The sequence below is a fragment of the Ctenopharyngodon idella genome, chromosome 8 (assembly GCF_019924925.1).
Source record: "Ctenopharyngodon idella isolate HZGC_01 chromosome 8, HZGC01, whole genome shotgun sequence".
NCBI lineage: Eukaryota > Metazoa > Chordata > Actinopteri > Cypriniformes > Xenocyprididae > Ctenopharyngodon > Ctenopharyngodon idella.
The window spans coordinates 33865135-33878362 of NC_067227.1; the positions used below are offsets into that span (position 1 = coordinate 33865135).

The 13228-nt window shown below is 40.4% G+C and overlaps 1 protein-coding gene across 4 annotated transcripts in view; it reads left to right on the top strand.

Moving 5' to 3' along the window:
- sema6a (sema domain, transmembrane domain (TM), and cytoplasmic domain, (semaphorin) 6A) overlaps positions 1–13228 on the top strand; it is a 64850-nt gene that overhangs the window by 40978 nt on the left and 10644 nt on the right. The window contains exons 11-19 of one of the 4 annotated variants that reach the window (XM_051902782.1): positions 104–235; positions 2045–2200; positions 2857–3030; positions 5132–5272; positions 5360–5437; positions 6488–6546; positions 9744–9764; positions 9857–9910; positions 11254–11394. In XM_051902782.1, the coding sequence (XP_051758742.1) occupies positions 104–235; positions 2045–2200; positions 2857–3030; positions 5132–5272; positions 5360–5437; positions 6488–6546; positions 9744–9764; positions 9857–9910; positions 11254–11394 (956 nt within the window). The remainder of the gene's footprint in view (positions 1–103; positions 236–2044; positions 2201–2856; positions 3031–5131; positions 5273–5359; positions 5438–6487; positions 6547–9743; positions 9765–9856; positions 9911–11253; positions 11395–13228) is intronic. The other 3 variants (XM_051902784.1, XM_051902783.1, XM_051902785.1) reach the window with 3 other exon arrangements.

Sequence of the window (13228 nt, forward strand, 5' to 3'; positions counted from 1 at the left end):
TTGTGTGCCGCTCTCGCTCGTGTCGGAGCCAGACGGACAGGAGTGATTCACAGTTTTGTTATTTTGGCTGAAAGCGTGTCTCCGTGATGAATGTGTGTTTCAGTATCCCGGGCTCGGCGGTCTGCGCGTATGACATGGCAGAGATCGCTCTGGCCTTCACCGGACGCTTCAAAGAGCAGAAATCACCAGATTCCACCTGGACACCCGTGCCGGAGGAGAAGGTGCCCAGACCCAGGTATATCTGCTTGACCCCTTTGATTCAGTTTCTGAGCAAACGACTCGAATCACCGGCTCAACTTACACTCCAGCTCTCAGTAATGCACCTGATTCAGTGTCCTGATTAAGACGAGACACTACAGGCAAACCATTGTTTTGCCCAATTTTGTCTATTTGACATTTCTTCTTTCAGACTAGTGGAAAGAAAACATCCAAAAACTTAAAGGATTAGTTCACTTCAGAATTCAAGTTTCCTGATAATTTACTCTCCTCCATGTCATCCAAGATGTTCATGTTTCTTCAGTCGAAAAGAAATTAAGGTTTTTAAGGAAAACATCCAGGATGTTTCTCCATATAGTGGACTTCACTGGGGTTCAACGGGTTGAAGGTCCAAATGTCAGTTTCAGTGCAGCTTCAAAGAGCTCTACATGATCCCAGACGAGGAATAAGAGTCTTATCTAGAGAAACCATCAGCCATTTTCTAAAAAAAAATAATAAAAATTATATACTTTTTAACCACAAATGCTCGTCTTGACTGCGCCACGCATTACATAATCACGTTGGAAAGGTCATGTGACGTAGGCGGAAGTACCGAGCAAGTGTTTACAAAGCGATTGTGCAAAGACTAAGTGAAATGGCTTTTACAAAATGATAATGTCGGACGATTTTGAAGTTGGAGGAGAAAATGAGATGAGTTTTTCGCCCTACCGCGGTACTTCTGCCTATGCCACGTGACCTTTCCAACATGATTACGTAATGTGTGGAGCATCACAGAGCAGTGCAAGACGAGCATTTGTGGTTAAAAAGTATATAATGTTTATTTTTTTTAGAAAATGGCCAATGGTTTCACTAGATAAGACTCTTATTCCTCGTCTGGGATCATGTAGAGCTCTTTGAAGCTGCACTGAAACTGACATTTGGACCTTCAACCCGTTGAAGTCCACCATAAGGAGAAAAATCCTGGAATAATTTCCTCAAAATCCTTAATTTCTTTTCAACCGAAGAAAGAAAGACATGGACAAAATTATCAGGAAATTTTAATTCTGAAGTGAACTAAACCTTAAGTGTTTTTTTTAATTGCATTTTATCTATAGTCTTTAAAGGCGGTGAGTTTGAGTCAGCTTTACACACACACACACAAATGTACAGTTTTATTCATATCTATATTCTGAAGGTTTGTTCATATATCATTCCCCTGATTTATACAACATTTTACTCCTACAAACATGATGAAAACGTATTTGTTTTCTGGCTGTTGACAGCATTTTCTGATTTATGAAGTGATAGAAAGAGAAATATTATCATCAATTGTTTTATTTTTATTTCTTTTTATTTGTATTTTTTCATTTTACTGACTCATAAGCGCCAGCAGTGTTTGTGAACACATAAATCTGATTCTCCAGATGCAGCAGCTGATCAAATCGAGCGTTTTTACAAAGTGAAGATCTGCTCGCGCTTCGCCTCCATATGGCTCGCCTTTATGTCATGAACGCAGGAGTATCGCCTGCGCTGATTAACATAAAATTATGTGTTTGTGTGAAACGAGGTCAAGTGTTAATGAGAGCGACCACGCCAACTGTGTTTCAGTGTAATTCTGTTTCCTCTGCATGAGAAAATGTGCCATGTTTCCCGTTCATCATCAGCAGCGGCTTCAGATCCATAAACCTTATTTTATTCCATTTAAAGATAGATTCATCTTTAGAAGAGATTCATCGATTCATTATGACTTTCTCTTGCGTTGTTCTTGTTTCTGATGGAGTAGATACAGATGTGTGATGGTTGTTCAGACGTCATGATGTAGACTGATGTTCACTGTTGTCGTCTTCAGGCCGGGCGTCTGCGCAGGAACTTCCTCTGGTGAGAAATTCAAAGTGTCCAACGAGTTTCCAGATGAAACGCTGAACTTCATCAAGATTCACCCGCTGATGGACGAGGCCGTGCCATCCATCGCCAACCGCCCGTGGTTTCTCAAGACAATGGTTCGGTGAGCGAAACATCTTCAGATTAATTATGCATTGAGATTAGTCATGCAAATATGGATTAATTGAGAGAGAGCTGCTCGTTTTCATGGATGAATCGAGTCATTTGCATCCGAGTCAGACATGAGCGATTCACTCAGATTCATGGATGTATTTCAGTTCTTCAGAATCATCATCTCAGCTCCAGTCTGAAGGAAAGCAAACACTGGCGTCTGTTTTCCTATAATGAATTGGATTATGGGAGGAATACGTGTTTGTTCTCTTTGAAACGACGTCTGGTTTCAGCCTGATAAGTTTCTGTTCATTTGGGTTTGTGTAAATTTGCCCCAGTAAAACTGAATTATTGAAAACACATTTGCTGAAGAAGCGTCGGTATCCTTTTCTCTCAGTTATTACGCCGCTTCAAAGACTCCAGAGATTTGGAAAGATGAAAAAACTTGTATAATTTATTTGTCGTCTTATTTCCATCTTGCCAGTTTTAATTACCCTGAAAATGTATTTGCATACTGATTTGGAAATTATACATACATTTGATTAGCACTGAGATGAGCTCGCTAATTGGCAAGGCAGACGCCAGATAACGGTTTAATTTCTTTAGCGAGAGCCGAGACGGAAATCAGATGGAAATGTCATTGTAACCCTTATTCTGTCTGTCCGTCAGATACCGTCTCACTCGGATAGCCGTGGATAACGCCGCCGGCCCTCATCGCAACCACACCGTGGTTTTCCTGGGTTCCGAGCGAGGAATCGTTCTGAAGTTCCTGGCCAAAATGCGGAGCGGCTTCCTGAACGACAGCCTGTTTCTGGAGGAGCTGAACGTCTACAACCCAGAGAAGTGTGTATTCCATTAGGAAGAGCTGCGCTCTGTCATTTACACCCGTTTATCAGGTTACAGCGTGCGGTTAGTAAATTAAAGAGCTCTGCTGGTTTGGACCGTGAGGCCTGAGGAACGCACACTGAATGATTAAAGAGTCTAATATGTGCTGACGGCCACGTCACACTGGAATAAACAGGCGAACCATGTGGGTGTGTGTCGAGGCGCTTTAAGGACAGAGATGCTGCGTTTAACATCAGCAGATTTATTTATTAAAGCAGTGAGACACCAGAGGCCACGTTACTGTGATTTTACCGTGTGCTCAAATCAATGTAGCGCATTAATATACATTTATTATTAATAACAACCCTAGTTCATTGGCATAAATGAAGTCAGCTTTATACAGTACAGACTGATTCAAAGCAGCTTCACAGTAATAAACAGAATCAATGATGCAAACCTAATTAAATATAAAGAGTATTTCATTAAGCAGGTTTACAGAATTATTCAGATCAATGTTGATTCAGTTTAGTTCAATAACAGTGTCAATGTTGCAAAATTAATTGATTATGAAAATTCAGCTATAAGCAGCTCTACAGAAGACGATATTCAGATCAATTCAGCTCTAGTTTTGTTCTCATCCGAGTGCAATCAGATCGACAGAATTACTGAATATTAAAGAGGTCATGAATTGAGAAATCAACTTTTCCTTGAGCTTTTGATATATAAGAGGTCATCGTACTATAAGAATATCCTGCACGTTTTTAGAACTATTAGTCCAATAAACGCTTTTATTGACACCAGACCCAGAGAACGACTGATCCTGGAATGTGTCTATAGATAGATGAAACTCCGCCTCCACAGAAGAAATCAACGCCTACTTCATCATTGCAATGTTAGCCCCGCCCACTGGCGTGTTAGTGAGATGAGGAGGAGAGAAGAGCGATACAGGACTAAAATAACATTACCTTTCAAAGGATCCTAATGCTAGGAATATGGTTATTTATTTTCAACAATGTGAATGTCTCAGTTGAGCTTTATTTATTTGTATTCGGTTCATTTCACTGTGGATTCTTTGGTAAATCAATCACATTTCGGCACAAACAGACTTTTACGATATGGACTCGACAGTAATGCAACAACGTGTGTTAATTCTGATGCCTGATCTGATATTAATGATTCATGTACAGTCAGATGATCTTTGTCTGTGTGTCAGTAAATCAAACCAGTAACTAAACGCTCAACTTCACCTTGTTTCTCTTAGTAGGATGAAAATAAAAAGAACGCTCCCTTTACAGTCGCTGGAGCTGTCAATCAAACAGCATGAGTTTATCAGTGACTGAGTTCTGGACTCGCACCAAAACTCCTGTTTTATTCAACGAATCTTTTAGTTACATCAAGTTTGCACTGTTAGTTATGATGAAAGCATTCGTTAGTGTGCAGAAATTGAGTTGCAATGACGAGATCACTGCTTTCATGAGCTCAAAAACATCGACTACAATGTTCATCACTGCAACCTTTCATGCCACAATCTAAATATAATGCCATAGATCTAAATGTAATGCTTTTCACGATAGTAAAAACATGCTAAAAGTTTTCGAGAGAGTAATGCTTAGCTATTTCATATGCAAAGATGTCAGCCAATCACAGCAGTGGGCGTTTACACTGAAGTCTCACAGAGACACGCCCCTTAAAACAGAGCGTTCGAATCAGAGGCTAAAATCAGGGAAGAAAAAATGCCTTTTATTTCTAAATCATGACAATTTTTGATGTAAAAAGCATACTAACATTATAAGTGCACCCCAGGAAACATTATAAAACAATAAAACAATGCAGTTCATGACCCCTATAAAGCTGTTTACGGATGCCAAACAACACAGAAATTTTCCAAATAAACTGAATGTGAGTCACACTGTAAAACATTTGCTGTAGGATTTACTTCGTAAAAATTTTCACTTAGAAATTGATAGTAAATTTACAAATAATCACGAAGTAACACTTTGAATCAAACATTAAGTTTTGAGGTTGAAAGACTGAAATAGTATTTTCTTGCAAAATGTATAACCAATAAACTTTTTAGTTACAGTGTATCAAACTGATTGCGTGTGTTTGACGTGTTCAGGTGCAGCATTGACGGCGTGGAGGACAAACGCATCGTCAGCATGCAGATCGACAGCCGGAGTCACTCTCTGTTCGTGGCCTTCACCTCCTGCGTCGTCAAAGTCCCGCTGTCACGCTGCGAACGGCACGGCAAGTGCAAAAAGTACGTCCGCTTTCTCTGGATTGGAACCATTTGCTACACTTTCTGTCGCTCTTGTCCACATCAACCCCTCGTGTGTGTCTCTCTCAGGTCCTGTATCGCCTCCAGGGACCCGTACTGCGGCTGGGTGTCAGAGGGCGCCTGTAAAGAAATCACATCTGACACAAAGTAAGCGCCTCATTCTCAGTCCTGTAATTATAGATCATGCGAGCCAAGCGATGATGTCAGTTTATCCAGCGTCCCTCACTCGCTCTTCTGCGGCCTGATGGGATTGTGGTTTGAGCTGCCGGAGTTTCTCATCTGGAAAAGAGCGTTTGACCCCAGAAAGGCTCCGTAATTCATCTGTTTATTTATGTAGCGTATTGAACGAACAGCATGCGACGTTTCTGAGGGGTTGAGCGCTGCCGCCGTCGTCACGTGACCTCATCTGATCTGAGGAGTTTATATGCTATTATTATTTCACAATCCTGGACCGTTGTTTTCCATTTCATAAATGGAGCAGACGGAGGTTATGTGAGCTCGAGATGTGCAGTTTTTCTAAAGTGACTTAGTGAAGGATTATGGGATACGATCTGTGTCCGCAATTTAAAGGCTTTTGACTTGATGCGTTGCCCATCGTTTCAGAAAAAGCTTTTTATTAAATGTGCCCTGAGAGAGAAGCGTCTCTCGTCTCTCATCTGTTCTCTGTCAGTGAAAATGTGGATTTGAGCTGGTCTCTCATGATTCTTCATGAGGTTCAGAGCTCATAATAATAATCAGTTTATTTTATATTGTGCCTTTCTGCACGCTCAAGTCAAAGCAATATCAAAACAGCATGAGAGACACATAGATATACAGATAACACACATAACATGATAACAGAGCATAAGCGTTTTAATAAATCTGAGCTCAGCGTCACTCTCATCTATTTTTTTCATTATGCGTGCCGTGAAATGAATCTCTCGCTGGATGTCGAGGGTTGAATAATAACAGGTTGTTCTTCATTACACTCCAGTCAGCATTGGTGAAACTTTATGTTTCTTTATTAATATTCATGTCACATTTGAGATCTTGTTTGGTGCTTCGTTTTCACATGATATTGTCTGAATGGCATTGATTCACTCAAACATTTATTATTATTTGAAAATGTACTTGAGATTGAAGTCAGTGAGTGTGAAATGGAGGTGTTGAAGTCAGTCGTCTCACTCTGTGTGTGTGTGTGTGTGTGTGTGCGCGCAGATGGTCGTTCGAGCAGGACGTGGAACAGGGCAACACAGATGGACTGGGCGACTGCCAAAGTAAGCAGAACCCATTTACTGAGTGCTGGACACACGAGAGCCTCACATACAGCTGCACTCACACTCCTGAGCTCTTATAAAGACCCATTCACAGCAAGAACCACAACTTACTATATTAGTGTCCACACCAGCACATGATAACTAGAACGATAACTATATTAAAGGGTTAGTTCACCCAAACATGAAAATTCTGTCATTTATTACTCACTCTAGTGTCGTTCCACATCTGTAAGACCTTCGTTCATCTTCAGAACACAAATTAAGATATTTTTGATGAAATCCGAGAGGTTTCTGACCTCCATAGAGATCCAACTCAACTACCCACTCCAAGGTCCAGAAAGACATCTTTAAAGTACTCCATGTGACTCCAGTGGCTTAAACTCAATTTTATGGACAGACATGAGTGCTTTATTTATGCAAAAAAACATAATTTAACACTTTACTTACAAAAATATTGATCTGCAATGCACGTTCACGAGCTTCACAACGCATGTGTGTTGTGTTCAGACTTGCGCGTCAACTGAACGCGCATGCGCGAGTGTTCACGAGTGTTGTGATCACGTGAGAGCTGGCATTGTTGCGTGAACACGCTTTGGATAATATTATTTTGTAAATAAAGTGGTAAATTACAGTTTTTTTGCGCAAACAAAACACTCGCATCGTTTCGTAAAATTGAGTTTAATCCACTGGAGTCACATGGAGTACTTTAATGATGTCATTCCTACCTTTCTGGAGCTTGGAGTGGTAGTTGAGTTGGATCTCTATGGAGGTCAGAAACCTCTGTGTTCTGAAGATAAACGAATGTCTTACAGATGTGGAACGACACAAGGGTGAGTAATTAATGACAGAATTCTCATTTTTGCAGTAGCCCCTCACTGCAGAACACTCAAGATCCAGGGGGCGGAGTCGGGTAGGTTAAGGGATATGTAAAGTGGGAGGAGTTGGATCCAGATCCAGGGGGTGGAGATGGGTAGGCTTAGATCTAGGGGGCAGAGTCGGGTAGGTTAAGGGTTATGTAAAGTGGGAGGAGTCTAGATCCAACTCCACCCCCTGGATCTTGTGTTCTTCGGTGAGGTAACCCTTTAACGTCTATACCTGCGGATGATAACTATAACCATAACTATATTGGCGTCCACACCAGCAGATAAACATATTAATGTCTATAGCAGCAAATTATAACTTTAACGATAACTATATTAGCATTTACACCAGTGGGCGATAACTATAGTAACTATTACAATAATTATATTAGTGTCCATACCAGTGGCGTAGAAAGTCAGTCCCGGGCCCATATGCAATAAATAAGTAAACAAACAAACAAACAAATAAATAAAATTGTACGGCTCCCCCTAGGCCCCGCCCCTTAAGTACATCGAAGAGATATTTATAGACTGTATTGTATCGAGAAAATACCATACCAATCAATACCATAAAAGACCACACTCTACCCAACAACTTCACAACCAGAACAGAACTAAAAAATAAAAATGAATAAAAAGTCTAAAATAGGCTCAGCCAATGTCAATGCTAAACTACTGCATGCAAACACAAACGATCTTGGCACGGCGGCCCAAAATGTAAAAACACAAAACTACTCACTCATTTTAGTTGCATTCTCCGGGCCTCTCTTTAGGCAAATTAGTCCACAGTGTCCTTGGTGTTTAATTCACGGCTTCGTGCATTCTCAATGGAAAGTCCCGATCTGTTCTGTTCTGCGACATGGTGATCCGCAAATAATTTTTATTATCTTCAGTTTTGAAAAAAGCACTCCGCTGAAGCAACAGTAACAGGGATGGTAAAAAGAGAACTAAAATGGTAAACACGTCGCTGAAGCGAGATGCGATAGTTATTCTCAAATTTGACGCTGCGCATGCAGTTTTTGCACGTGGTACAGCGCCATTAAAAAATGACGGCATAATACTACGGCAACCACAAGGTGCAGAAAATAACAAATGCACACAAGAAATTACTGCACATGACATGCATACAAAAAATATATTTATCGTGGCCACGAATTAAAAGTTAATTCCCTCGTTCCCCTGGGCGCGCCCCCAGTCCACCCGGGCCATTTGCACGTGCATGTCCAGACACTACCCCACTGGTCCATACAAGCATATAGTAACTATATAACGATAATTACTTTAACGTCCATACCAGAGGATGATAACTATAACTATAACAACCCACATGTAAAAATAATAGTAATTTATAGTAAATACTATAGTGTTTTTGAACAATACTATAGTAAAGTACTTAAATTAATTTGTTGTGTTAATGCTATAGTCGCTGTGGTAAATTACCCAATACTGTACTAATTTTTCTACAACTGTTGGGTATATTATACTACAATATACAGTTAACTGTAGTAAAAACTGAAGTATACTACAGTATTTATTAGTTTATCAGTTCACTATAGTTAATACTACAGCATTCATTAACAGTGTTGTAAGTGCTGTAAATACTATAATATATTAATATATTAATAACTATATTAATGTGCAAACCAGCAGACAACTATAACAATAACTATATTAGCATCCACACCAGCGGACGATAGCTATAACGATAACTATAACAATACATGTAACTGAAACTATGTTAGCGTCCACACCAGCAGATGATAACTTTAACGATAACTATATTAACGCCCACACCAGCGTACAATAACTATAGCCATAACTATATTAGTGTCCAAACCAGTGGATGTTAACTATAACGATAACGATATTGGCGTCCACACCAGCATATGATATAATGATAATTATATTAGCATTCACACCAGCGAGCGATAACTATAACAATAACTATATTAATGTGCAGACCAATGCATGATATCATTGTTTATTATTTAGCTCTTTAAAGCAGGATGGATTCTGATTGGCTGTTAATGTTTTTATCGTTCATCATCTGGAAAAAAATCAGTCTGCAATCGATTCCAACAATATTGTTCCTCTGTGTCATTATCGTTATAGTTATTCTCAGAGAGCGATTATTAAAACTCTATATTTATCGTTATCATTGGTGTGAATGGGTCATGACATCACTTCTTCTTAAGACATTTCTGAAAGTCACGATCTTGTTAAATGTTCTGCTGCCGCTGTTTTAAATGTGTCATTAGATGAATTCAGTAATAAATGATGTGTGTGTGAGAGAGAATCACATTTCAACCAATTAACACGTTTTTCATTTGTCTCCAGATTCGTTTGTGGCGCTCAATGGTGAGTAAAAAACGCTTAATCTCTCTCTCTTTCTCATCGATGTGTGACTCTGTTAGCCAACGTTTCATTTCTTTGACTGCGTTTTCTTTTAGACCATCAGCACAGGCATCAGGGTCTGAGTGATATTACCCAGAATGCTCCACGCGGTCAGTTTCTTCTGTTCTTCAGTGTTCCCTGTGTGTAGATGTAGTTCCCGCCACAGTGTTAGAGACGCTCCTCATTGATTGACCTTTCCTCCCCTAATTGGATGGATCTCTGTGGTTCATAGAGCAAAGGATTGTGGGTTAGAGACAGTCAAATGCAAATGACGGAGACTGTTTACAGGGAATAAACGCTCTCTGCTTCTCCCAAGACCCAGCAGAAATTATTCATGAAATACAATCAGGCTAAACACACACACACACACACACACACTCTTGATTGACATCAGTCCCCCGACAGCGAGAGTCAGTCTGATTGGCTGAAGCAGCGTTTGTGACCTACATATCAGCCTGTTTATTAGTAATATTTCAGCTCTTCTCCTGAGCTTCATTAGCGTCCAGCTCTGCATCTTCCCTCTGTGTGTGTGTCGTTCCAGCACTTAATTTATTCTCTATGTGAATGTGTTTGATGTTGCCTCATTTTCTCCTGTTTTCTTTATAAACAGCTCTGTTTCCTAGTATACTTGTGTCCGTTTACCTTTTTAAATCCATATTTCTCCGTCCTCTACAGATAGTTTCTCCTGCTCGGCTAGTTAAAGGACGGTTTAGAGATGGTTTTCCTCAGGATCTTCTTCTCGTATGTGTGTCATCGTCCTCTGGCTGTGGAAAATGAATTATAAAATAGAGCTGTCACACTAATCTCGCGGCCCGTGGCGCTTTCTTAAATAAATCATTTTAATGAGCTGCTCGACCGGCCCACGGTAAACAACGGCACAACAGAGAGTTGATCTGTGGATTAAGACACGAGAGCCGTTCAGTAAACTAGTCCAGCAATTCACTAACTTCTAGTAGCCGAACACCTTTGACCTAAAATATTTACCTTGAGATTTTAGGCAAAATTTTAAGAGTTTAACAACATAGTTTGGGGACCTTTACTAAACTACCCAGTTGTTAGTGTTACTGTGGTGTTGAACTAGTTATGTAGTTGTTGGATCTCTTCATCAGATTGATTTGGTTTGGTTTATTCTCGGTAATTATTGCAGCAACTGGTTTATTTTAATTAAATAATTTGATCAAATAGTTCATTTTCAGGTCGTATTTGAGTTTAAATGGGGTTTGTTCTGTGATTATGACCAGCTTACTGTAAATTATCCGGCTCATTACACAGATACTTATCAAATAAATCAATCAGTGGATATGAAATATTGATTAGAGTGTGAATGATGTTATCATGTGTGGAGCGATACAAGAGACTGAAACTCATGATGATGTGGTTTGTGTTCCTGTCACGTGTCTCAGATGAAGCTCAGAGAGTGTGTGTGGTGTTAATGTGTGTTGTGCTCCATCAGGCCTCCTCACCACCGTCCCTCCCTCCGCCGGGGGCCCGCTGGGACGGGGCCGTATGGTCAAACCCAAGGACGCGCCACTGGCCAGCGATAAGAGCGACCCGTATATGCCCGTGTCGTCTGAGACGCAGCAGGAGAGCGCCGGTAAGCCTTGGAACGATTGTCCTGTGGAGGAAATGAGCTCCTGCTTCCAGCTGACCGGCAAACACTCGCCGCTTTATGATCGTCTTCATCGCCATAACATGAGCTTGAACTCGTACAGCGCCGCTCCGTTCCAAACACTCCCAAACCGTCAGCATACATGATGCCTCGAGAGATTAACTATGTACAGTCCAGCTAATTATCAATACAAACCACTCCTTTTCATGCCAATGATGATACCGAATTTTGTGCCGATATGTCAAATTGTTCAAAAGATTTATGCAATTTATGACAAAATTCAAAATGGCCACCCGAAGGTTAATCCGATCCTGGCAAAATCGGTATCCCCCGAATTCCACATGACACAACGAATCCATAGACACCAAGACTATAAAATTCTAATAAACCGTTACAAAAAAAGCCATTTTTTCAAATCTCATGACGTGTAGGTGGCACTGTTCCCAAATTTGGCATGGACCCTCTGATCATGGTTCCGATGAAGCATACCAATTTTTGTTTTGATTGCTCAAAGTTTGGCCAAGATACAGCCTCTGAACCAATTTTGGGCTGACCTCGCTAAGTTCTGGATCCTGGATTCTGATTGACTGTCAATGACCTGTAGATGGCGCTGTTCCCAAATTTGGCATGGACCCTCTGATCATGGTTCCGATGAAGCGTACCAATTTTCATTTGGATCGCTCAAAGTTTGGCCAAGATACAGCCTTTGAATCAATTTTGAGCCAACTGCGTTAAGTTTGTGGATGCTGGATTCTGATTGACTGTTAATGACCTGTAGATGGTGCTGTTCCCAAATTTGGCATGAACTTCCTGATTATGGTTCCGATGAAGCATACCAATTTTCGTTTGGATCGCTCAAAGTTTGGCCAAGATACAGCCTTTGAACCAATTTTGAGCCGACCTTGTTAAGTTCGCGACATGATAACTTTTGAACAAAAATAAATAAAATAAAAAAAATCTGTTGAGTAATTTCTTTGTGGCTCGGTCCAAAGATCATCTGAGCCAAATTTGGACAAATTTTGAAAGAGGAGCAGCGAAAAAAAATGGAATACTGTACTATTCAAAATGGCCACTACTGTAATGGGCGGAGTCTTAATGTAAGATGTTGAATGGAATCAGCATTAAGAGAAGAATCAGGTGATTTCATTTTTCTGGAGCAAAGGGTTCAAAAAAGTAATATAAAGTGAATTTTTGAACTTGCAGTGGTGCTATAGAGTTGGTCCTAGAGACTCCAAAATTGGTCCAATCACTATTCATGACCATCTCTACAATTGTGCCAAATTTCATCATTTTCTCATATTCCGTTCATAGGGCTGCCTTAGACTCCCACTGGGGAGGAAGAATAATAAGAAAACTAACGGATACAATATAAATACTGTAACAAATGTATTGTATACAATGTTAGTTCATGATAGTTAATGCATTAAATAACATTGGACCTTACTGTAAAGTGTTACCAATATTTCTTCAGTCTCTCGTGAGCATCTGTGTTTGTGTTTGACGCGTGTCTGAACGTTAATGAAGAGCGTTTCCAATCGCTCACGTATGGTCCAGCCTATGTAGACGCTCACTAGAGTCTGCGCAGAGCTGATGACGTGATTTAACATCATCCCGTTTACAGTATGAGCCCGAATGACGGCGTTTATCTGATCGATGCGGCGTGATCGAGTGTTACAGACATCAGCGCTGGGCTCGTTAGCAAACGGCAGCGTTTAATTGACATTGATTATCAATAATGAAGAGCTTAATCTCCTGACAGACATCAGTCGTGACTGTCTGTGTTCACTGAATCACTCCAAATTTGTGTGTACATGAAGGC